Source organism: Podarcis melisellensis (assembly GCF_964234715.1).
Source record: "Podarcis melisellensis genome assembly, chromosome: 1".
Taxonomy (NCBI): domain Eukaryota; kingdom Metazoa; phylum Chordata; class Lepidosauria; order Squamata; family Lacertidae; genus Podarcis; species Podarcis melisellensis.
In genome coordinates, this window is record NC_138528.1 from 9768922 (window position 1) to 9795072 (window position 26151).

Genomic DNA, 26151 nt, shown 5'->3' on the forward strand with positions numbered 1-26151 from the left:
TACAGAAGCTTTCCTAGTTTCTGATTTGATCCCAGAATGTCCTGCTTTTCCTTAGGAGAGTTTATTTTCATGGGAGAAATGTTGGGGGATATGGAGTTAAACGACCCCCAAGCCAAGGAGATAGGTAACTATACAACCTTTGGAAGACATCTGAAGGCAGCTCTGTATAGGGAAGTTTTTTTTAAATGTTTAATGTTTTCTTCTGTTTTTATATGTGCTGTAAACTGCCCAGAGTGGCTGTGGCAACCCAGTCAGATGGATAGGGTATAAATATTGTTATTGTTATTGTTATTCTTTATGTCAGGGAATTGCCATAAGCTCAGAGGCGAGAGGTGGAAGGGCAGTTGTGTTACAGGGAGCCTCCGAAGATCTTGTGAAGCAGTTCCTCCTCTGGCAAGGAGGAAAGCTCCACCTCCAGTGAGCCGGTGTGGTGTAGTGGTTAAGAGCGGTGGACTCCTAATCTGGTGAACCGGGTTCGATTCCCTGCTCCTCCACATGCAGCTGCTTGGGCTAGTCACACTTCTCTGAAGTCTCTCAGCCCCGCTCACCTCACAGAGTGTTTGTTGTGGGGGAGGAAGGGAAAGGAGAATGTTAGCCGCTTTGAGACTCCTTCGGGTAGTGATAAAGCGGGATATCAAATCCAAACTCTTCTTCTTCTTCTTCTCCTCCAGTGGGGAGGGGGTGCAGGGACCAGGACATGTTAGGGAGAGCCTCAACACTGAGCCTGAGCAAAGCGGAGGGGAGGCAAGTCTCCCTTTGCCAGCGCCCACTCTGAGCAGTAGGTTTGGGCGCAGAGAGAGGAGGAAAAGGATGGGGGTCACACGACTGTTATGCTGGGGACGGTGCAAGGACCGGCCATGCCCAGATTCTGCTAGTGACTGAGCAGACATGGACTTGCGACGCTCTGCACTGTAAATAGCTTATACTAGTAATAAAGCCTGGAAAAGAGTCTTGCCTGTTTGCTCTTGAGCAACCACACCACCACCAGACAATTTAGGACATACCTATTTTCATCAGAGAAATGTTGGAGGGTATGCAATAAAGAATGCAATCTCATAGAATTGTAGAATTGTTGGAAGAGACACCTAGCCCAACCTCCTGAGATGCAGGAAAATCACAGCTGAAGAATCTCTGGCAGATGGCCAGGGAAGAAGGACCCACCACCTTTCCAGGTAGCCCATTTCATTTTCAAACAGCTCTTACCATTCATATGTTCTGTTCCTCCCTCTGGAGCAGCAAAAAACAGCCTTGCTCCATCTTCCACGTGACACCAACCCCATTCACAGGAGGCCCAGAATAACTTTTCCAGAAGATCAAACAGGGCATGCAATGGAGGACGACATGTTCACAAGGAGTTGTGATGGGGGCAGTGGCAGCAGTTTTGAACATAAGAAGAGCCCTGCGGGATTAGGGTCAATGGCCCATCGAGTCCAGCATCACAGTAGCCAACCTCTGGGAAGCCTAAAAGCAGGACTGTCATTGATGCTTTAGCTGAGATTCCTGCCTTGCAAAGGGTTGGACTAGTTGACCCTTGGGATCCCTTCCAACTCTATAATTCTATGACTCTAGGACCTGGGTGCAACAGTGATCTCCTCACTTGTGATTCCCAGCAATTGGTATTCAGGGGTTTGAAGCGGGCCTCCACATCAGCTCATCTCCTGCAAGAGTGGCTTTTGTTTTTCCTGCCAGGGAGGGAATAAGGAACCATTGGCCAGATGTGTGGTTTTTTCCCTTGCTCTATTTCAGGCATAGGCTGAAGTAGCCTCCAGGTGTTTGGGACTACAATTCCCATCATCCCTAGCTAACAAGACCAGTGGTCAGGGATGATGGGAATTGTAGTCCCAAACATCTGGCAGGCCAGAGTTTGCCTATGCTTGCTCTATTTTTTGGGGGGGGGGGAGCTGATTTCCATTTCCCTTCCTCCTTCCAACTTCCAACTTCTGGAGATGCAACTGGAAGGTGCAGGAGTGGCGGCAGAGAGAGGAAGGAAGAACCATCTCATCCCACTTTACAAATGGTCCCTTTTGCCATAATTGTTTTGGGACATCAGGTTCTCCTTTGTGCAGAACCATCTGCACGCCGCGTGCCGGTTTGGCATCGCTTATCCTATTACAACAGATGCTTCTAGCCGGGCCTATTCATCACCGTGTTGCAAATGGAGGTTCAACGGCCCACTTGCAAGCACAACAAGGAATTTAATCCCCCGCACAATGAACATCTCCAGAGAGGAAAGCAAAAGACATGTTCGCTTTGCAAGCAGAACAATCAACTCTACCCTCAGAGCAGCAGCAAAGCCAATAGCCAAAGACAGGGAAAGAGGAAGCTGCCTTCTTACTGCGAAGTCAGTATCCAGATCAGTTTTGCTCTACACCATTGTTTCCCAAACTTGGGCTGTTTTGGGACTACAATTCCCATCATCCCAAACCACTGGTCTTGTTAACTAGGGATGATGGGAGTTGTAGTCCAAAAACAGCTGGAGACCTAAGTTTGGGAAACACTTGGTCTACACTGACTGGCAGTGGCTTTCCAGGATTTCAGAGAGGATCCTCTCCCAGCGTTACCTGGAGATGTTGTGATTATACCTGGGACCTTCTACATGCCAAGCAGATGCTCTTCTGCTGAGTGACGTTCATTTGCAGTGCTGAATTCCAAAATAAGCAAAAGTTTGAAGAGCTGGACCCTCTAACTGTAGAGGCAGAGCATAGCCATCTGAACATTTCCGAGGTCAGCTGAAAAGGTTTTGCACAAACTAGCACAATATCCCCAGGCTGCTCACATACCTCTTGGTTCTTCTTTCTTTCTTTCTTTTTAATTTTATTTCACTTTTTATTTTTGCAGTCAGCTGTTTTGAAACAATGGGCTCAAAGTGTCCACTGGGTTTTGTTTTGTTTTAAAAAAGAAAGAAAGAAAGAAAGAAAGAAAGAAAGAAAGAAAGAAAGAAAGAAAGAAAGAAAGAAAGAAAGAAAGAAAGAAAGAAAGAGACAATGCAGCAAGTTCCAATTTGTAAAAGGGTGAAGTGGTTATGAAAAAATGACACCCTCAAGCAGGCCAGTGTGACTTGTAACCCATTCAAGTGAATGCAGCTCTGCAGCCAAGTATTGACAGACCTTCATGGGGTGGGAGTTTTGCCCAGTATTACTTAGATCATATGGAAATCCCTGCTTACAGGGATGCGGGTGGCGCTGTGGGTTAAACCACAGAGCCTAGGACTTGCTGATCAGAAGGTCGGCGGTTCAAATCCCCGTGACGGGGTGAGCTCCCGTTGCTCGGTCCCTGCTCCTGCCAACCTAGCAGTTCGAAAGCATGTCACAGTGCAAGTAGATAAATAGGTACCGCTCCGGCGGGAAGGTAAATGGCATTTCTGTGCACTGCTCTGGTTCGCCAGAAGTGGCTTATTCATGCTGGCCACATTACCAGGAAGCTGTATGCCAGCTCCCACGGCCAATAAAGTGAGATGAGCGCCGCAACCCCAGAGTCGTCCACGACTGGACCTAATGGTCGGGGTCCCTTTACCTTTACCTTTACAGCCCTGCTTTACCAGAGATCAAAGACCCATCTAATTCAGCATCCTGCTTCCCCCAGTTGGCCAGCTAGATAACAGATGGGAAGCCTACAAGCAGATCCTTCAGCCATTGTTGTTCTTCAGCAATGGGTGTTCAACTGGCATGCTACCCCTGATTCTGGAGCTAGACCATCGCCATCATGACCACTGAGATCCTCCTCGAACTCGTCTATTCCCCATTAGAGATCCCCCCCTTAAACTGGAGCTGGTGGGGAGTAAACGTGGAACCTCCTGTACCAAAGCCACGTGCTCTATAGCAGACAGAGCTGACTTGTACCGAGCCATGCCATCAGTCCAACCAGCCTGATATTGTCTACTCAGACTGACAGCCGGTCTCCAAGGTCTCACACAGTTTTCCTAGCTCAAAGACCCAAGATCCTTTAGTTAACAACCACAACCTTTTCGTGGGGTGGGGGGTGGATAAGTCATATTGATATGCAGTCCCCATGCACACACAGGGTCAAATAGGACAAGGGGTATGAGACGGAGCATGCCACATGGCTTATGGACTGATTTGGGCTTAATGTGTCACAAGATGTTCTGCCTGGATGCAAAGCATGAGAACATCAGAGCATAAGAAAATCCTGCTGGATCAAGCTAGGGACCCCATCTGTTTAATCATCCCTTTGTCTGTCCTGAATCATCTAACATTCACCTTCACTGGATGTCCCTGAGTTGAGAGAGGGGGAGAAAATAAAGGTCTCTCGACACCATGCATAATTCCAGACCCCTCTTTCACGTCCTCTTGCTCGCCTTTTCCCTAAACTATGCAAGGCATGGCGACACATCAAGCAGTTAAAATTGTGATCTGCTCCTTCCTGAATCCTATCAGCATGCCTTACATCCATCCACACAACCTTGCGACAGCATTTCCCAGCCACTCAAAACTATACTATGGTTTGAAGAGTCTCATCCAGCGGAATCGCTGCTGCTTTGAGAGCACACAGAAGAAGAAATGAGTCTCCTTTGTCCTGTCAGATTTAAGGATGCTCTAAGAGGAGCTGCAGATCTGCCACAAAAAATGAAAGCAGGGAGGAGAAGAACCCCTACAATCTATTGTGTCTAGAAACCGTCTCACTTGCCTCCAGCTCCCATGGTGGCAACATGGGATTCCATTCTTAGCTGATAAAAATAGATGTCGCCTTCGCAAACCCAGCCCAAGCAGCAAAGCCTTTGCCCATTTTTCGAGAACTCACTGGAACGCCTCCGACACCAACGTCATTTCCAAGCCATCAAAATTATTTCAGCTGGACCTTCGATGAGCTGGGGCATGGTGTGCCATTTTAAACCAGTAAAGACATTTTAAGAGCAGGTGAAATAAAATAATTGGCTCGATCAATAGTTCCCAATAGTGGTAGCGACCCCAGGGCGGGGGATTTCCTAGTGGGGCACTAAGAGGCAAGGGGACAGAGATGGGATGGGTGCCAGAGGGGTAAATGAGTATCATACTTTTAAAACCTGTTATCACTGGATCCAGCTCAAGAGCTTTGTTGAATTAATTAAGCTAAACAGTTTTAATTGGATTTTGAATAAATGTGCAATTAATCTTTACTGTTCTGAATTTCATTGTGTTATTACCTTTTTTAGTGGGTCATGGAAACCACTATTCTGAATAATGCTTTTCATAGAGTAGCAGGCACTGGGGATGTGTTTATGGGACCAAGGGGAAAGTGGCTTTAAAAGGTTCGGGAGCCACAGGGCTAGAGAGATGCACTGATGCTGCAACATGGCTGTGGTTGTATAAACAGGATTCACAGAATCATAGAATCATAGTTGGAAGAGACCACAAGGGCCATCGAGTCCAACCCCCTGCCAAGCAGGAAACACCATCAGAGCACTCCTGACATATGGTTGTCAAGCCTCTGCTTAAAGACCTCCAAAGAAAGAGACTCCACCACACTCCTTGGCAGCAAATTCCACTGTCAAACAGCTCTTACTGTCAGGAAGTTCTTCCTAATGTTGAGGTGGAATCTTCTTTCTTGTAGTTTGGAACCATTGCTCTGTGTCCGCTTCTCTGGAGCAGCAGAAAACAACCTTTCTCCCTCCTCTATGTGACATCCTTTTATATATTTGAACATGGCTATCATATCACCCCTTAACTTCATCTTCTCCTGGCTAAACATGCCCAGCTCCCTTAGCCATTCCTCATAAGGCATCGTTTCCAGGCCTTTGACCATTTTGGTTGCCCTCCTCTGGACACGTTCCAGTTTGTCAGTGTCCTTCTTGAACTGTGGTGCCCAGAACTGGACACAGTACTCCAGGTGAGGTCTGACATTGCATTGGCTTTTTTAGCTGCCGCGTCACACTGTTGGCTCATGTCAAGTATGTGGTCAACCAAGACTCCTAGATCCTTTTCACATGTACTGCTCTCAAGCCAGGTGTCACCCATCTTGTATTTGTGCCTCTCATTTTTTTTGCCCAAGTGCAATACTTTACATTTCTCCCTGTTAAAATTCATCTTGTTTGTTTTGGCCCAGTTCTCTAATCTGTCAAGGTCGTTTTGAAGTGTGATCCTGTCCTCTGGGGTGTTAGCCACCCCTCCCAGTTTGGTGTCATCTGCAAATTTGATCAGGATGCCCTTGAGTCCATCATCCAAGTCGTTGATAAAGATGTTGAATAAGACCGGGCCCAAGACAGAACCCTGTGGCACCCCACTAGTCACTCTTCTAATTAGAGGTGCTATCCAACCGACCAGTTGCACTAGGGAGAGGACTTTGAGCTATTCTCCTGTTCACTTCTCTCCACAAGACCACAACCCTCAGAGCATTCTTAGCCTCCTGTCACACCAGAGGACAAGGCCTAACCCCGTTCTTGGTCCCTCCTCTTGGATCTAAGACCTTCAGCTCATCCTAGCACTGAGGACAACCTCTCCCTTAGGAATCTGCCTTATACAAAGCTAGGCCATTGGTGTTTTTGTATTGTCTACATTGACAGGGGCAGAGATGTTTTGAAACTAATTAAGCTACAGGGCCCCTAATCATGGAGGGGCCCCAGAAGCAACTTCACATTGCTTAAAAACATAGACCCAATTTGAGAGGCACAACTTAAATTGATCATTTTTTGTTGTTGCATGTATTTCAAGAGTCCTAAAATTTGAGAGTCAATAGTGGGGTGTCACAATACAGCAAGATTAAGCAAAAGCTGAGACTTAGTAGTTTGTTTTTTAAGTGCTGATCTACCATTGAAGAAGATAGCAGTGGTTACCCAGACCTCATTGCTGGTTGAGAAGAGGGCCCCATAACAAATCAAGCTTCAGAGACCCCAAAATGTAGGTCTAGCCACTGCCCACAAGCCCATATTTGGCCCCTGAGCTTGAGATTTGCTCTACCCCTGCAGAGGGCGACAGATTAGACCTCCAGGACAGCTTCCCTACCCCCAAAACTGAGTCAAACGTCTACAGACCAAACTCCCGACCACTCGGTGCTAATGCAAGGAGCCCAGCTTTCATGATTCAGTTGCGACGATGCACCAGTCCCATGCAAAAAGAGAACCCGTAAGGAAAACCAATTATGAGAAATGCAAAGAGGAGAAAATTGACCATCCTACTTACAGCCCACCATCATCATGGCCACTGAGAAGATCTTCTCTCCATCGGTGGTCGGAGCTATGTTCCCGAATCCTATTGTGGTAAGGCTTGTCATGGTAAAGTAGAGGGAAGTGATATAAAGCGAGTCTTTACTGGGTCCTCCTTCCCACTGCCCTGATCCCGTAGAGTTGTACCGATATGGCGTTCCAATGCTCTCCGCCAATTGGCAGAGCCAGCTGTCCTTCTTGAGGGTATTGGTGATTTCATCGATGACCTCGTAGTCCCCGATGCTGTACCATATACAAGCGAGCCAGTGGGCTACTAGTCCAAAGACACAGACCAGCAGCACCAAAACCGCAGCACCATATTCCAGGTAATGGTCCAACTTCCTGGCCACGCGGCCCAGTCGCAGGAGACGCACCACTTTTAAGGAACTGAAGAGACTGCTGATACCCTAAGAAGGAAGGAGGGAAAGCTTTACTCACTTGCAAAATGATAAACACCACGTGCTCTTGTTTGCGCTGAGGCATCTGGGAGTAGGGGTGGGGGAGAAATTCGATTCAGTTCACATTCACAGGCAAATCTTTTAAACCCACAATTTCTGAAAACAACACAAGTACTGAAACATAGCCTTCCTCTGAAATTCACACATCATTGAATTTTGCAATGCAGTTCTCCAATCAAGCAGTGTTTACGGAAATACGTATATTAGAGGAAATGGTGCACAAAAATGAATGTGTTAGTGAAATCAACATACAATAATTACTTATACGCTTTAGCTCCATATTATGCAATTATCCTTTCTTGGGAGTTTTTAAGCAGAGGTTGGATGGCCATCTGTCATGGATGCTTTAGCTGAGATTCCGGAATTGAAGTGTGTGTGCGTGTGTGTGTGTGTGTGTGTGTGTGTGTGGATTTGATGATACTTGGGGACACTTCCAACTCTACAATTCTATGATTCTATGATTCTCTTATCATTTTTGTTTCACCCTAAGATCCCAGGGTGGGCTAAAACAATTAAAACACAACATTAAACGTTCATCACATTAGAGGAAATTGCTTGCAAAAATGTGTGCTTTAGTCAAAACTGCAGACAAAAAAAAAGTTTATGAGGAGATATTCACACAAAAATGATAAAGAATTTTCATGTGATCTTTTTACTGTGAAAAAAAAATATGCATATTGCTGCAGAAATGTGAATTGGGAACCATGAGAGAACCAATATTGGCAGGTCCTCCCATCCTCAGAAGATTTTGTTTTCGTTTTCACTGGAGATGTCAGGGATTGAACTTGGGACCTCCCACATACAAAATAGATGCTTTGCTGATGAGCTATTTTGGAAACAGATGATAGGGGAACAGTAAGCAGGGCTTGTTAGAAAAGACTTTGCTTATACTGTTGGCTAGTTGGTTTGAGAAAGCTCTGAATTTGCACAGATTCCTTCCTTCCTTTCTTTGTTTGCCTTGGGAACATGTGAGCTTCCCAACTGGTCCCCAGGGAATTAAAATCCCCCCCCCCCCATTGTGGATTGTTTGCTTAGTTCTGTATGAATGCTAATTAATGCCCAGGACATTGACTAAAAATGAACAGAAACACGGAACTCTTCTGCTGCCAAGAACAAAGGCTGGATTTTGCACTTTCTGCTGAAGAAGACCTGTAATGTTCCTCTAATATTTATGGTATGTGGAATATTTTGAGCCACCAGGAATGCAAAACTTAGCCCTGGCATGGAAAAGCTCAGCAACGTAAAGATTCGCTTGGGCTTCCACCCACTTGGAGCTTGAGTTAGTGGTGCTTTAAAAGTGAGTTGATTTCATTTGTTTCTATAAGACTGTGGTTCTGAAAGAGAGGGGATCTTCCTATGTTCTTCTGAGATTCTGAATAACTGAAGATGGTCAGATCACATAATCTTGCCTTCCTACATGGTTCTCAACTGAACATATGTCTAGCCACTGAAGACTAATTAACTATCATGGTGATTGCTGAACGGTATCAACCACATGCAATTGCTTTACAGAAGTGTTTTGTTTTCCCCCCCTTCGACGCTGTTGTTCTTTCATCTTTAAGTGACCATATGCCTTATGCTGGAAGTTGTACGTGAAAGGAGAGGGAGCCACGGGCTCATAATTAATTACAGTCTAAATTATAAATAACTAGCTCTTGCATTCGGAATCATTACTGACTCACTGCAGGAGCGCTCCGGCAAACGAATTCCACAGCAAAAAAAAAAAGGGGGGGAGCGATTCAACAGCTGAAGATGTTTCATTTAGCAGGAAGCAACGAGGCAAGTGTTCCTTCTTCCCATGCCAAGTTTAAATTGCCCTTTTCTACACATCATTATCGAATCAGTCTAGTCAAAATCTTGGATAATTATATTACAAACCTGTAAAACACTGGAGTTTATTTCAGTACAGGAGTCAAACTGAAGCTCCTTTATTTGTCTGCAATGTTTCTTCTTCTTCTTTAAAAAAAACGTCCCACACATTTTGCTATTTTTCATCCCCAGTACATTAAGCCAGTGTTTCCCAACCTTGGGCCTCCAGCTGTTTTTGGACTACAATTCCCATCATCCCTTGCCACTGGTCTTGCTAGTCAGGGATGATGGGAGTTGTAGTTCAAAAACAGCTGGAGGCCCAAGGTTGGGAAACACTGCTCTAAGGCAAAGCCTACCCCCACTTCAGGCCTGATTGGCCTACATGAGGCTTCATAAGAACCTAACGAGAGCTTGCTGAATCAGGCCACAGCCCACCTCATTCAGCATCCTCACAGTGGCCAACCTGGTGCCTGTGGAGGAAGCCCACAAGCAGGAGCCTAACAGCATTCTTCCCACTTGCAACTCCCAGCAGCTAGTAGTCAGAGGCATACTGAGACTGTGGGAGCAGGACAAAGCCACCATGTCTGGTAGCCATTTATGGCCTTATCCTCCATGAATTTGCTTAATTCTCTTTGGCAGTAGGATAGCTCAGTTGGTTAGAGCATGGTGCTGATAGTATCAAGGTTACAGGTTTGATCCCCGTAAGGGACAGCTACATATTCCTGCATGGCAGGGAGTTGGAACTAGATGATACTTAGGGTCCCTTCCAACTCTACAATTCTACGATCCCTATGTAGATCTGTGATCTTTTAGTGCCAATGACTTCCAGGGTTCTGAGAGAGAGAACTCTATCATGTCTCCCCTCACTTGCGTTTTCTCTAAACTAAAAAGCCCCAGATGTTGTTACCTTTCCCTTTGATCATTTTGGCTGTCCTTTTCTGAAGCTTTTCCAACTCTGCAATATCCCTTTTGAGGTGAGGCAACCAGAACTGTACACAGTACACACAGTATTCCCAGTGCAGCCACACCATAGCTTTGTATAATTGCATTATGATATTGACAATTTTATTTTCAGTTCCTCTCCTAATGACTCCTTAAATGGAATGTGCCCTTTTCACAGCTGCTGCACAGTGGTTCAACATCTTTGTTGAGCTGCCTATTATGAGGTTTCATTCCTGGTCAGTCACTGCCAGTTCAGACCCTGTTGGCTCCGGCTCCCTGCAGGGACAACTTCTCTTAGCAGGGCCCCTTGGAGCTCTCCAAGGTCCTGAAAGTTTTCTGCTTAGTTTGGACTTGTGACTGGACGCTGCCTGTTTCCCTTGCAAACCCTCAAGTGCCCACAGAACTGGACACAAAGAGGCAAGTCCAGCCCCAAGAGAAGGTGCCAAAGAAGGATAGAACATTTTTTATGTACGCAACAACAGCAGCAAGAATACTCATCGCAAAGTATTGGAAGACACAAGATCTACCCACTCTGGAAGAATGGCAGATGAAGGTGATAGACTACATGGGATTGGCAGAAATGACTGGCAGAATCCGAGACCAGGGAAGAGAGACGGCGGAAGAAGACTGGAAGAAATTTAAGGACTATCTTGGGAAATACTACAAAATTAGTGAATGCTAGAATGATGTTGGTTAGAAATTAAGTGGTTTTCAGCTGTAATGAATAAGATAAATTGGGGGGGGAGAAAGAAAGGTTGAAAATTAAGTGAAAACTGATGGCGAGGATTTGCTGAATTAATAATTTGAATTGGGATACAAAAAGGGGAGGTATGAGGAGGTCTGGGAAGTAAGTTAAAAGAAAATAAGTGAATGGAATTTTATGTGTTTTTAAATTGTTTTAGTTTTGTATTTTTTGTATTTTTGTTATATTTTGTTTTTTCTTTTTGTATAATCTTTGAAACATCAATATATATTTTTTTTTTATATAAAAGAGAAAAACCAGCTATTTACCCTACCTGACAAATCTAAAGAAAGAAATGCGTGTGAAAGGAGAAGTCACTGTGGGACAGGTGGGCTTTGGAGCTTGGAGATTCCCCGGCCCACCTCTGTCCACAATTGACACTTAAAGTGTTTGCATGACTGCTGAGAGCCGTAAATCATAAGCGGGTGGGAATTCTGCAAGCAAATGAACCCACAGAGAGAGACATTTCAAGTTGAGCGACTTATAAAGAGCTTAGCCCCTAAAGCCCCATGAGCTCTTTAATCCTTCTTTTCTGGTGTTAATGTTAGCAGCATACATATTCAAGGATCCCCCCTCTTCATTCAGAGAGATTTCATTTCAAGGTAAATGATTAAGTGCACTTACGCTACAAAGCTCTAGTGGCCTTCCTTTGGAAAGCCAAATTTGGGGCCAGCCTAAGGAATGAGCAATGTGATCTCAGAGCCAGAATTTACATATAGCTGGGAGACCTGAGCTCACTTTGGGTATGACTGCTGCGATGCAGCAATTTAAGTAGATTGAGTGCTGCACCATAAGCACTGCTCTCCATTGTTGTGTGGTTCATTTGGGCTCCTCTAGTGTTCAACTGATACTTTAGTACCAGGGAATCTCCAGTACATGCGGAGCACAGAAGCATCTGCTTAGATGGGAGCAGAAAAGCTGAATGTCCCATGAATTCGGTGGGCAGTCGGGGGTCCCTTCTAGGAGAAGGAACACTTTGCTGTTGCGTTGCTCATATGCAGCCTAGATTATTGTTTAATACGATACAGCTGGTTGAAAACGTGGCAGCAAGCTTTTTCTCACTGCAACGAGCACATCACACCAGTGGCAGAAGTAGCAGTGCCGCACCAGAAAAAGTATCCAGCTTCTTTTCCCTTCAACCATTTTCCACCAATGACTGAGAAGACCAGGAGACTTTGACTATACGATTTTGAGCTCCCTTTCTTCTTCTGAGTCTTCCTTTCCCTTACAAACTTCTCCTTCCAGCCTTTGTTCCTCTCTTTGCCCCAACCCCCCTTTCCTGGGCTTCCTGCATTCCCAGGACTTTTGTTTTCTTTGCCCCTCTCCTTGCCTTTCCTTCTATTGACCTCACTCTCCCTGTTTTTGTCCTACCCTACTCTTTCTTCCTTCCTGCCCTGCTCTCTCTGAGGCCCTGAGTTGCTCAGCCAATGGCAACAAGAGGTCCTTTGCCCACTGTTCCCTAACTTCACAGCAGCTCATTCAGCAGCGCAGAATCCCTTTGCGCACTGCAATGTGGATTATTCCCTGTCTCCCCCTCTTCTTCCCATGCTGCATCTTGATTACCATTCTGGAGATGCTCCAAGCATTATGCCGTTTTCCTCCTCTACCAATTCCCCGCTGTGTACAGCAGCAAATGTTACAAATCAGCTTTGCTGCCGTCAGCTTTCTTCTAAGCCGGCGTCCAAAAGGATTACTTCATTTCCCTTGTTTCCTGAGCAAAATTCCCTTCTCTTTTCTGCCGCCACACCACTCCTCGTGGCCCAATACCAAGGGGAAACGAGGGATCAACAATGGTCCCCTGTGACATTTCAGAGGCCGAACGAGCCTTCAGTTTAAAGCTGTCAGTTGTTAGCATGTCTCTCTCACATAGGATTTGAAATTAAATATTGTGCAACCAACATCTGTTTCCCCATTAACATATACAGTGCATTTGAGGGAGGGAAGTGTCTGAGAAGGGTAATTCAAATTAAATATCCTATAGCTTAAATGCTCGGTTATAAATCTTACATAAACTGAGACACTAAACAAATGCTTCAGGCTCACTTCACCCCCAGGCTACCTCTGCAAACTTTTTGCGGTCTGTCTCTGGGGATTGCCTAAGAGCAACTTGTACAAACTAAATTTTCCTTTCCCTCCGGCTCTCCATAGAATATTCATCCCATCCCATCTTTTTAAGTATTCTCCACCCCACACCAGCTTAGCACTGGCAGATAGTAGACTACTGAACACCCAACGGCATTAAGAGTTGCACGAAATCAGAAGACACACATCACTGGGAACGGTGCCTCTTTCACTAGATCGCTCCACTTTGTTTTTAGAGTTAAGGAAGCCACAGATTCAGTCTCAGAATGAAAGGGGCTCCTGTGTCATAGTGATGAAGCCAAGGGGGTGTTGGTCCCACTTACAGGAAAAGTTGCATCTGCTGAAATTCAAGGGAGGGATGGAGCTCAGTGGTAGAACATCTGCTTTGCATGCAGAGCATTTCTGGTTCAATCCCTGGCATCTCCCAGTAAGACTGGGGGAACTGCCTAAAGACCTGGAAAGCTACTGCCTCTGTGTAGGCAGTGGCGTAGCGTGGGGGGTGCAGGGGGGCGGCTGCACCGGGCGCAACATCTGGGGTAAGGGTTAGGGGGTGCAAATCCATGGGCTAGGGGGTGCAAATCCACGTGTTAGGGGGCGCAAATTACTTGCCTTGCCCCAGGTGCTGACAACCCACGCTACGCCACTGTGTGTAGGCAATATTTAGAACATGGGTAAGCAAACTAAGGCCCAGGGGCCAGATCTGGCCCAATCACCTTCTAAGTCTGGCCCACGGATGGTCTAGGAATCAGCATGTTTTTACATGAGTAGAATGTGTCCTTTTATTTAAAATGCATCTCTGCGTTATTTGTGGGGCATAGGAATTCATACATATATTTTTTTCAAAATATAGTCCGGCCCCCCACAAGGTCTGAGGGACAGTGGACCGGCCCCCTGCTGAAAAAGTTTGCTGACCCCTGAGCTAGAAGGACCAATGGCATAGCTGTCAACAGTCCCTTATTTGGTGGGAAAGTCCTTTATCCCAGAGCTGTGTCCTGCTGCTGTCCCTTATTGATGATGTCCCTTAAATTTCCCGGGTTTCAAAAGAAGCAGCTCCTCTCCCTCCCTCCCTGCCGGCCAAGGAGGAGGGAGGCTCCAACTGTGTTGCTTGGCTGCGTTGCTCACCCAATAAGGAGTCTAAGGATGACTGGGGGGGTGGCGCTTGCATGCCTTGTGCCAATCAAATTGGCCGTGTTGCCTGGGAACTCTCCTTTGCTCAGCGCTTCCCAGCGGAGAGGTGACGGTGGTTTTCCTTGCTGCATCCCCTTTGCTGGGTTGCTGCACTGTGGGAACCACCGCTTGAGGCTTCTTTGGCTCCTGGCTGGGCTTTCTGCCTTTGGCTCGGGAGCTGGTTGACTAAAATCCCTTATTTTGGCTACTGATCCCTTATTTTCGAGGCTGCTGGTCCCTTATTTTCAAATCTGTAAGTTGACAGCTATGACCAGTGGTCAGACTGGGTGTGAGGCCACTTCCTACAATGTACCACATCCTTATGTACCACAATAAAAGGAGCTTCTAGAGACATCCAACTCCCATCAGCCAGCATGGTCTATGGTCAGGAATGGTGGGAGCTGGAGTCCAGCAACACCTGGAGAACCACAGGTTCTCCACCCATGGCATATATATTTATTCCACTCAGAATTCATTGCCCTCTTCTATAGCATACAGGAATCAATGCTCATAAACTTTCCTTCAAGGGCTTAAGCAGAAGTAGCACTTTCTCAGGAAGCTATAGGAAATGGGAGTACTTCAGAGCTAATTGTGTTGGTTTTCCATTTGTAAGGCTTCTCATGGTTTTCACAGGGAACCTTAATACACTGAGGTCTTCTGAGCTGCTGCTGAGGAAATGAAGCAAGCTACATGTACATCCATCAAATCAGCAACAGAAGCCAGTTTCCCTGAGAACTGGTCTCCTGTATCCTAACCAGGCTTCATAAGTTGCTGTTCACCTGGTGGCAAGCAGAAACTTCCTTCAAACAACCAGCCAAGGAAGCCAGGGCTTGCCCAATACATTTTGCTGCCTGCAGCAAAGCAACAAATACACACAAACAGTCAAGATATGTAATGTCCAAGGCAAATCAAGTTATTTTGGCACCTGAGGCAGATAATCCCACAAATCACTCCACCATTCCCCGGCAGTAAAAATACAATGATGATAAATTAAATAACTAGCCCTTTCATAAGACCCAACCCCCCAATTAGGTGCCAAAGGCACCAGCCTCACTCTGTCTAACAATAGGGCCAGCTTTGGATTCATTTATTTTGATTATTTATATACCGCCTTTTGCACACATGACAGGGTGGTTTGCAAAAAAAAGGCAAATCAGATAAAAGGAATACATACAATCAAGGAATAGCACAATCCTTAAAAATAACATTTGCATAACCAATCTCCAAATAGCAATTACCAGTCCCAGCAACCGAAACAAATCCATTTGTTTAATCAGATGTTTCCTCCTACTAATGCCCAGCAGAAAGGGTGAGCCTTAACCAGCTGCCTAATGGGTATAAGGAGACAGGGCCAGACACACCTCAGTAGGGAGGGAGTGCCACATGCGAGGGGCCACCACTGAAAAGGCTCTTCTCTGGGCTTCCAAATCTTGTATCTGCTTGGACAACCAAGTAGATCTCATCTCCTGATCTTAATGCATGGGCAGGTAGTATGGGATAAGGTGTATTTTCAGATAGTTGGATGTTTTATAGAAAGATGTGATATTCAACGTTTTTCTGGGTGGGGTTGCACTCCCCCTAAAGGATCAAGTATGTAGTCTGGGGTCCTTTTAATCCACCTTTGTTTATGGAGGTACACACTGCCTCTATGACCGGAAGGACCTTTGACTAGACTAGGTCTTTTTTTCTGATACATTTCAACATTCAACTTTTTCTCACCAGCCACCACCCTCATCCCGGTCAAGCATATATGTAACAGCTAGGAACCACGAGCCATCAAGGCTCTTTAAAAAACAAATCTTCTAGTCATCAAAAGCTGCTGAGCAATTATTTTCAGCTTCCTCCAGAACTTTGTGGCCCAAGACGCTTTGTTACCTCAAGAGCAGCACCTGTTCCCCCCCCCCTTACGTTTCCAAGCACAATTCAAAGTGTTGGTGCTGACCTTTAAAGCCCTAAACGGCATTAGTCCTGTATATCTGAAGGAGCATCTCCACCCCCATCATCCAGCCCAGACACTGAGATCCAGCGCCAAGGGCCTTCTGGCGGTTCCCTCACTGTGAGAAGCCAAGTTACAGGGAACCAGGCAGAGGGCCTTCTCGGTAGTGGCGCCTGCCCTGTGGAACGCCCTCCCGGCAGATGTCAAGGCAATAAACAACTATTTTATTTTTAAAAGACAACTGAAGGTGGCCCTGTTTAGGGAAGTTTTTAATGTTTGATGCTGTATTGTTTTTAATATTCGGTTGGAAGCTGTCCAGAGTGGCTGGGGAAACCCAGCCAGATGGGCGGGGTATAAATAATAAATTAGTAGTAGTAGTAGTAGTAGTACTTATGTTTGAGGTGATACTTTTAAACATCACAGCAACATTTAGCCATCGATTTCTTCCTTCTCCTATCCCTCTGAATTCTGCCACCTGAAGCAGCCTCCTCCACTTGCATGGTAGGGCTGTGCCCTGTTCCAGAAACATCATCTGTCCACTACTGGTCATTAGGAAGCAAAAGAAATGCTCCTCTCTGCATTTGGCACCACGCATCATTTCTGTGAAAATATTCATCCACGCAGTTCTGCTGTCTTCCTCATAGTTCTTCTGTCTTACACCTAATCTCTCATTTACCATGTCAATGTAGCTCTCCATTGCTATGTGGATTTGGTTTTTTCCTCCTCCTTGTACTGTTTGCAGTACTTGTCAGATTGTCCAAATTCCTCTAAGCTCTCTATTATCTTCTTGTCTCAGCATCTTCTGCCAGGTAAAGCTACATCTCCTTGCTGGCATCAAAATCACTGCAGAACTTCCCTTCTGAATCTAAGTACTGTACTCAAATCCCATTTCCTCCATACGACAGAGCCACGATTCTCCATTTCTCTATAGCTAGATAACATTGTGCACCAGATAGTGAGGAGTCTTCAGAAGTGTGTTGACCTAAATTTCCTTCCAAAGATATGATAGCTCCATTTGCCACTGCGGTGCTTAGCCAAAGGGTTACCATCCCCTAAAGGTCAAGGTCAAGGGATCCCTGACCGTTCAGTCCAGTTGCGAACTACTCTGGGGGTGCGGCACTCGCTTTACAGTTGCGAGTCTCGCTTTACAGGCTGAGCGAGCCGGCGTTTGTCCGCTCTGCAGAGAGTTTTTCTGGGTCATGTGGCCAGCATGACTAATCCATTTCTGGTGCAACGGAACACCGATACCAGAGCAGTGCACGGAAATGCTGTTTACCTTCCCACCGGAGCGGTACCTATTTATCTACTCGCACTGGCATGCTTTCGAACTGCTAGGTTGGCAGGAGCTGGGATAGAGCAACGGGAGCTCACCCCGTCACGAGGATTCGAACCGCCAACCTTTTGATTGGCAAGCCCAAGAAGCTCAGTGGTTTAGACCACAGCCATCCCCTACCCCACCCCGAATGCCATTCTCTGCTGGTGGTGCCACGATGGCAGGGTCTTAGCGGTGGCAGTTCCTCATCTGTGGAATACAGTTCTTGGTGAGGTGTGTCTGTCTCCCTCAGTATTAACATTTGGGTGGAATGGGGCGGGGGAGAGAATCCTGTTCACTCATGGCTGAAAAATACTGCTCCTGGCAACGTTGAAATTATTTCGCTATTGTGGGCCTTGATCTTTCTATTTAGAAAAGGTATTAAATGCTTGGTCAAAAGGCCCTCCAAACTGTCTACAAATAAAATTATGGCAAAGACATGGCTAAAATCCACAGATCAATGGAAAACAAATATGCATTATTATTATTCATAGAAACATGGAATTGTAGAGTTGGGCGCAGAGCTTCATCTAGTCCCTGCAATACAGGAATCACCAGCTAAAGAACCCCTGGTGGAATCCAAACTTTCTTTAAAAACCTCCAAGGAAGGAGAGTCCACAGCCTTCCAAACTACTCAGTTCCGCTTGTTGTTGTTGTTGTCACCATTGCAATCACCAACGATCAGCATTAAGAACAAATATAAAATTGTTTGTGTGTTTGTGTGCTCAGTTGTGTTTTAGAAACCCTGCAAATTATATTGCTTTGCAGTTTAATTGTTTGCTGTACCAGGCTCCTCTGAGAGAAAGGGAAGGACAGAACCTTAATAGCCAAATGTAAAAATAAACAAATAATACTGTTGTGTATCCATTGCAGGGTCAATATAAGAGGCAAGAGCCCCTGCTTTTTAGCCATGTTTCCTAATCACAAGACTACACCAGCTCACCAGAGGGTTGTGCATTGGCTGAGTCATAGCCTGCCATTATTTTCCGGTGGGATTCGCACAAATTACCAGGAAATTCAGGTTGCACAATTATAGTTGATTGCACAAAAACCCCTCCCCCTAAATGATCGGATTTTTCTTTGATAAGGAAACTGAGGAGGAAACACATGGGATAACCCATACTTTGATGCAACGTCATCTAACCTCCCCACAAATCAGAGTGAAGGTTTGTTAAATAGTCAACATTCTCTAATCTCCCTGCAAACCAATCAGGATGAAGGCTCAATAAACGAGTCACCAGGAAGCACCCATGGTACAAGTCATATAAACCTCTACAATTCTAGGATGCAAACTCTGAATTCACCTCCAGGGACTGTGTTTCCACACTGTGGATCCCCCCCCCCCATTCCTGCTTTTCTTTCTTTCTTTCTTTCTTTCTTTCTTTCTTTCTTTCTTTCTTTCTTTCCCCAAACTATGTTTATTTGTAGCTGTGTGCGTATGTTTGCATGCCTTTTGTAGACTAGAACAGAAGAGTTAGTTAAGCAATACAGCCCTAGCAGTAACACAAAGGCAGCTGCCAATGGAAACATCACAGGCTGCCAAAAGATGAATATGTATTTAGAATTATCCGCACAACAACAGATTGTGTTGCTTTGTACAACACGGCTGTGGATTCTGGGCATTGTTGCAGTACAAATATTATGTAAGGTGTGGAGGAAAGTGGATAGAGAGAAGTCTCTCTCTCCCCGTATCTCATAATACGAAAACCTAACACCATCCAACGAAGCAAGCTGAACATTTGCTGCTTCAGCACAGACAAAAGGAGGCTCTTTCCCACACAGCATATTAGTCAAACTGTGGGATTTGCCCCACAAAAGGCAGCAATGGCCACCAACCTAAATGGCTTGAAAAGAGAAAGAGACAAATTCATGGAGGAGATTGGCTATCAGTGGCTACTAGTCACAATGGTCAGGGGAAATACAATGCCGTCCAGGGTTTTAAAGACTGCAGAGAGAATAATTGGGTGCACTCTTCCCACCTTGGATCAAATCTACGCTTCCAGGTGTCATAAGAAAGCTGCAGAGATAGTGCAGGATAGTGCGCACCCCAGAAATGATCTCTTTCAGCTTCTGCCTTCTGGAAGATGGTAAAAGGTTATAAAGACTAGGACTAGCCGCCTGAGAAACAGCTTTTATCCAAATGCGATTTTGGTTTTAAATGCAGTGTAAGGTAGTCTGGGTACATTGGGATGCGGGTGGCGCTGTGGGTTAAACCACAGAGCCTAGGCTTGCTGATCGGAAGGTCAGCGGTTCAAATCCCCATGACGGGGTGAGCTCCCGTCACTCTGTCCCAGCTCCTGCCAACCTAGCAGTTCGAAAGCACGTCAAAGTGCAAGTAGATAAATAGGTACTGCTCCGGTTATTGAGCTTATTTTGGGGGGAAGCCCATCTAGAAGTGCTTATATTAATACCACGATTGACCAAAAACACCTCCACGATCGAACAGTAGCTTGCAATCAACCTGTTGGACATTTCTGCCCTACGTCAAAGATGGGGGAGCCTTTTTTTTCAGTTGAGGGGCCAGACTCCTCTATGGTCAATTTTCAGGTCACTGTATGCCTGTGGTGGGTGGGACCTGAGGGAAAAGTGGGCGGAGCAACAGGGTACAGCCACACACTTTACCCTATCCTGCAGCCAGGCATGGTCACAGCTCAAGGACACACTCCGGGCAGGAACAAGCACCCAGGGAGATCAAAGAGGGAGGTCACCAAGCGGTATGGCTTGGGAAGAGACCCAGATGCCAGATAAAAAGGCCAGAATCTGTCCCCCTAGACCTGAGATTCCCAGCTGCAGCCCGAAGCAGAATCATAGAATTGTACAGTTGGAAGGGATCCCTAGTCCAACCCCGTGCAATGCAGGTATCTCAGCTAAAGCATCCATGACAGATGGCCATCCAACGTCTGCTTAAAAACCTCCAAGGAAGGACAGTCCATCACCTCCCGAGGGAGACATCATGGATCTGTTTCTTGGTCGCACGTCTTGATCACCCTTCAAAAATGATTCTTGCTGCTGTTTGAAAGACCAAGTTTTCTCGGCATGGACAAAATCTGGTGCCGATAAGCAATGCTAAAATTTTAGCTCAGGCCTCGAGGGTGGGCATTAAAAATGAAACGTTACTTGACTGGGTGAATTAATGCCTTATGTTGAGGAGATGATGCATCTTCATTTAGAAAGAAGACTTCTTAATTTGGCATATTATTTACTCTTTGTCCTGCTCGTGTGTCAAGCTCGACATCTGTAGTGTTATAATGAATGCTTAAATAATATGCTTATTAAAAGCCTTTGTCTGTGGGCCTGACGGCTGTTGTTTTCATGTTGATCGGCTTTTAGCTGTTGCCAGTTTTTCATTTTAATTCCAGATTTAGATATTAGAGTGAGGCTAGCTTCATCAGACTTTATTCTGAATATCTGTTCCCTCCAACCACCAGGTAAAGCTACCTTATTTTGCCACTTTTGACTTGTTTAACCTGGCGTTCCATCTAAAAATAATATCCTGCTTTGCTAATATAAGAATTAACAGGGTCTCTGCTATTCTTTCTCCCAATGAACCTGCCTTGTTTCATTCTGTTGACAGATCTTGAGAATTGCTGGATTATATATTTTCAGAAAAGGGGAATCAGCCACTGGCCCAGTCTTCAAATAACACTAAACCATGGTTTGGCAGAAACAAGCAAACACAATGGTTCGTTGAGAAGACCAGCCACTGGGCTCTTCCTTCAGTCCTGCTGTTGCCATGTTACGTGGGACTAAGCGATGGTTTGGCTTAGTGTTACACCTGAAACCAAGTTCGTGGTTTGTCTTCCCCATGAAAACTAAAAAACCAAGAGCAAACCTTGGCTACAGTTCACAGCTTGTCTGGAGTGAGACCACCCACAAACCTGGGAATAGATGTAATGCTAAACCAAACCATGGTTTAGCCCTGGATAGCGCAGAAGCAGGAGGAGTGGAGGAATAGAGCAGCAGCTGCTGTCTTTGCTCTGGGAACCCATTTGTTTGTGCTAAGCCATTGTTTAGCTATGCATTACATGCAAACTGGGTCATTGTATCTTTCTTCAGGCCAGTATCCCAAGGTGTAACCTAAAATCTAGTTGGCACCTAGGCAGTGGATAGTGGTCCATTTGGGCATATGGGGTGCTGCCCCGCCAATCTCAGGCTGCCTTCCACAAGCCTCTACCTGCCTGCTTTCCCACTTGCAACCAGTCCAGAGGGTGGCACCACCAGTCAGCTTCCTCCTCCTTCGTTTCAGTGCTTTCGTTGTAGAACTGAGCCGAGAGGAGAATGAGGATGAAAGCTTGGCTCTGGCTACACCTACCCAGCCTTCTGCCCCACCAGTTCCAATGGGCCCCAGAAACTGGTGAACCCAAGAGAGTTTCACCTAATAACTCTGCTTCCTTCCCCCCACACTCCCTCTTAAGACTGACACCATTGCAGACCAGAAGCTTGTTCCATATTTTGTGGCATTTACCTCAACCTACTATGGATTTTGTGGGCTTCATATGTTCCCAGTGTTTTCAGTGCGAGAGAATTAGCTTAACTGGAAGTGCTCTAACATTTGGTCATGACCCACATTCGGAACATTATAAACTACAGAACCTCAAGCAGTCCTGGGCAAAACCAGATTGAGATTGCTTACCTCATCCACATTCTCAAAGGCATTGATGATGTCATAAGGTAAACATGACAAAAGGTCTATCACGAACCAGGTTTTCAGGTAGTTCATCCTGATGAGTTTGGGATCTGAGATGACCTCTCCACCAGGTCCAACAAAAGTTGTGTGAAAATTCAGGACTATGTCCACCAGGAAAATAACGTCCACCACGCTATCCAGAACCAACCATGCAATGTTGTTCTGCTTGGTTTTGAAGGACACGTTGTAAGGAACCATGATGGCCGTGTAGAAGGTGAGGATTAAGATGACCCAGTCCCAAGTGGTCTTGAAAGCGCAGTAGTGTAAAATGATATGTGGTGGAGTCTTTGGGGCTTCTTGCTTGTATTGTGGAAGAATATCGGAACCCAGCTGGAGAACCTTAAAATAAAAGATATGCAGGTGTTACCACATGGGTTATTGCTCATTACATCATGAACTCCCACAAACCCAATTCAAGGAAAGACGGCAGCTCAGTGGTAGAGAATGCTGAAGGTTCTAGGTTCAATCTCCAGGTAACATTGGGAATGCCCCTTGCCTCAAATCCTAGAAAGCCATTTCCAGTAGGTATAGACATTACTGGGCTGAATAAACTAGTGGTCTGACTCAGCATAAGGCAGCTCTATATATTTCCTACATAGGATGGGGTAGAGGTCTTCATCTAATAAATAAGTTGTAAAATCTTTGGGGCTGGGACTTGTCTTCTAATGCTAATGATAGTATAGATATAATCATTATCACCACCACTACCATCATCATGAGTAAGTATAAATATTTTTCATTCTTGCCCTTTTGCTCCACTGGCTTCCCATCCTACTCCATCTCCATCCTAGAACAATCAAAGCTTTCTCTCTATCTCTCTTTCTTGGTGTTGCTTCCATCTCAACGAGGTCTTTTCTTCCTGGGAAAGGAAATGTGGCCCTGCAGCTTATACCTGAAACTTTGGCTGGTGGTTCTTTCTGTCTGCAATGTTACACACACACACACACACACACACACACACACACACACAGAGTTTCAGATCAGGAGAGGAGAGCATATGTCTGACACTTACTTCAGCTAACCGTGAGTGTTTATGGACCACCTCGGCTTTGTTCATAGGTGTTAGCTGCTGCAGAACACTCCGACTGTTCGTCAACGCCCGTGTCAATCGAGCAAACTTCGTCCAGCCTGCAAAGAGGAAGGGGAACATTGTGAGGTTCAGTGGTTGGCAATGGCCATCGGTCATCTTCTCATTCAGAACATAGTGGACACAACAATGTCCCAGTGCCAGCAATGGTATCCAAATGCTATTCCTACAGTCCATCTTAGAATGTTAAGGTCTGCAATGTTTAGCTAATCTATAGGTAGGATTAAACTGATTTAAAAAATTGTCTGATGAACTGAAAAGCTTTTTTTCCTGATCATCTTTTCCCCATCCACACTCTGGGACCTACATAAATCTAGCATTATTTACAAGGATTTAGGGGATAATTCATCAGTACCTGCAAAATAGACCATAGAATGAACCCAACTAAGTGTTGGGGGTTCATTCAGTGAGATTTTATGCAGGAAGAAACCATGAGCGATGAATTCCATCAGTCTCCTTGGCCAACAAAAAGCTAACTGGACTTGGATCAATGTAGTCAAAATTCTTTTCCTTAAGAGTTTTAAATCTTACTATGCAGTTACAGGGGTTCGACCAACATAAAAGAGAACAAACAGAGGACAATCATATTTAGAGCTGGAAAGTAGAAGGGGCAAAATGTATCCTAGCTCAGCAACTATATAAGATCATCATCTGAGACACCCCTCCAAGGCATGCCATGAATGGTCCAGCCTTGCTAGGACTAGATTTGATGCTAGTAGAGTCTAGGATGGAAGGTTAACAGAGAGTAACTACCCTGCTATTATAGCAAGAGTGGGGAACCTCAGGTCCAGGGCTCAATTGCAGCCCTCTCTAACGAGCCTTCAGACTCCATCTAGGCCCTTGAATGTTTTTGCTTAATTGGAAAGTTTAATTGAACCATGATAATGCCACTTGCCCTGAATGGAGAGATGGGGGTGTAGAAGGTCTTTGTGTGTTTCAGTGGTGGCACCAGAAACAAAAAATCTGGGCAGGCACAGAATGGGCAAAGTATATTCGTAGGTGGGTGACATATTAATGACAAGAGTTCAGAAATGGGGGGCAAGTGGGCAGGTGAGCTCTTTGTTTGTGGGGAGTGCTTGGCCCTCCTTCCCTCCTCTGGCATTCCTTATGGTGTGGCTAGAATCATAGAATCGTAGACTCCAGAGTTGGAAGGGACTGTTACGATATTGAAGCAATGCTGCTGCAAAGTGCTAGCTTGAAAAGTAAACATGATGGGATTGTTGGGACTGCCCGTGGGAAACAGGGACAGTCAATTCACAGTGTGAAGCACCGGAATTAGCTCAGAGTGTAATATGAGCTCTTCCGTTTGTTCCTGTCCAGGAAGTACAGGAAGTGTTTGTCACTACACTGCTGGAGTTTGAAGAGAGCAGTCATGTTTTTTGTAACGCTGCAAAGACAGAAATAAAGGCATGTAAATACGTTTCTGTCTATCTCTTTCCCCTGCCAGGGTGCAGGAAAGGGGGGGGGGTCTTCTCACGTTTGAGAATAATCGCCGATCAAGACCTAGCCTGTGCTTGCTGGGGAATGCAGCCAGGGAGGTGAACAGGGAATCAAGCCGGGTGCCTGGGATTGTTGCCAGTTTCTCCTGATATGGGCTTGAATTCCTGACAGGGACCCCTTGCAATGCAGGAATCTCAACTAGATCACCCATGACAGATGGCCATCCAATCTCTGCTTTAAAACCTCCAAGGAAGGAGAGTCCACAACCTCCCATGGTGACTGTTCCACTGTCAAACAGCTCTCACTGTCAGAAAGTTCTTCCTGGTGTTTAGGCGGAATCTTCTTTCTTGTAAGGCCATTTGTTTGAGCCCTACCCTCCAGAGCAGGAGAAGACAAGCTTCTTCCCTTTTCGATGTAGCCTACTGAACCAAATGGCATCTGTTGCTCCACTTACTTTTGCTTCTGGCCCCACTCAACCCAGTATGCAGCCATTTGAAGGTGGTACATGAGCAAACAGGTCCTTTGGGGTGTAAAATGTCCCCCAACCATGGATTACAGGAAGAGGGTGGTTGCTGCATTGCTGCAGGGCAATATTTGGATGCTGTTTATGACTCCTACATTTATCTGAATTATCTCAGCTTAGTCAGCTATTTTGAATTTTGGATGGCAGATGGTCAGTCAGTCAATACTTATTCCCAGAAGTTTAGGTCATTAATCTGCATAGTGATCAGATTAAAGCTTTTAATATTTTATTTCCTCCTCTTTGTACTCAAAATGATAGAACATGCTTTTGCCTGACCCTTTCCTCCTTGGTCATTCAGCAGAGCCAGTGCTTACTGAATACAGAATAACCTTTTAAAAAAAAAAATTAAGAACCTTGGGCTGCTTAAGGTGACAGGAACACAGAAGGAATGAATTCCCTTGATTTGTTTGGTTCATTTGATTAAGGGAATCCGTACCCCGCATTTCAGCCAGTTCCCAGGGTGGGTTGCATACAATCAATGAAAACACTGTGGTCCCTGCTTGCAGATTTAACAATCTAAAACACATTACACAAAATGGATAATGGAGCAGGGAGAATAGATGGGTTTGGGAACTAGGACAGGAAGGGAAGAGAAAAATGAAAAATGCAGGTGCTAATTCTGAAAGATCAAGAGGAACTCTTTTTCTGCATGCAAAATACCCCACTTCCACTACAGAAATACAACACTGGGTGCTGCAGATAGGTATTATTACTGTTGCTGATATATTTACATAGAATCACAGAATCGTGGAATTGAAGAGCTGGAAGGATCCCCACGGATCATCCAGCCCAACCCTCTGCCATGCAGGAATCGCAGCTAAAGAATCTCTG

The 26151-nt window shown here is 45.5% G+C and overlaps 1 protein-coding gene across 1 annotated transcript in view; it reads right to left on the reverse strand.

Moving 5' to 3' along the window:
* Positions 1 to 26151, reverse strand: part of KCNH5 (potassium voltage-gated channel subfamily H member 5) — a 193028-nt gene that overhangs the window by 121127 nt on the left and 45750 nt on the right. The window contains exons 5-7 of the mRNA XM_081909963.1: positions 23283 to 23398; positions 22217 to 22609; positions 7113 to 7542 (exon numbers count right to left, since the gene is read on the reverse strand). Of these exons, the coding sequence (XP_081766089.1) occupies positions 7113 to 7542; positions 22217 to 22609; positions 23283 to 23398 (939 nt within the window). The remainder of the gene's footprint in view (positions 1 to 7112; positions 7543 to 22216; positions 22610 to 23282; positions 23399 to 26151) is intronic.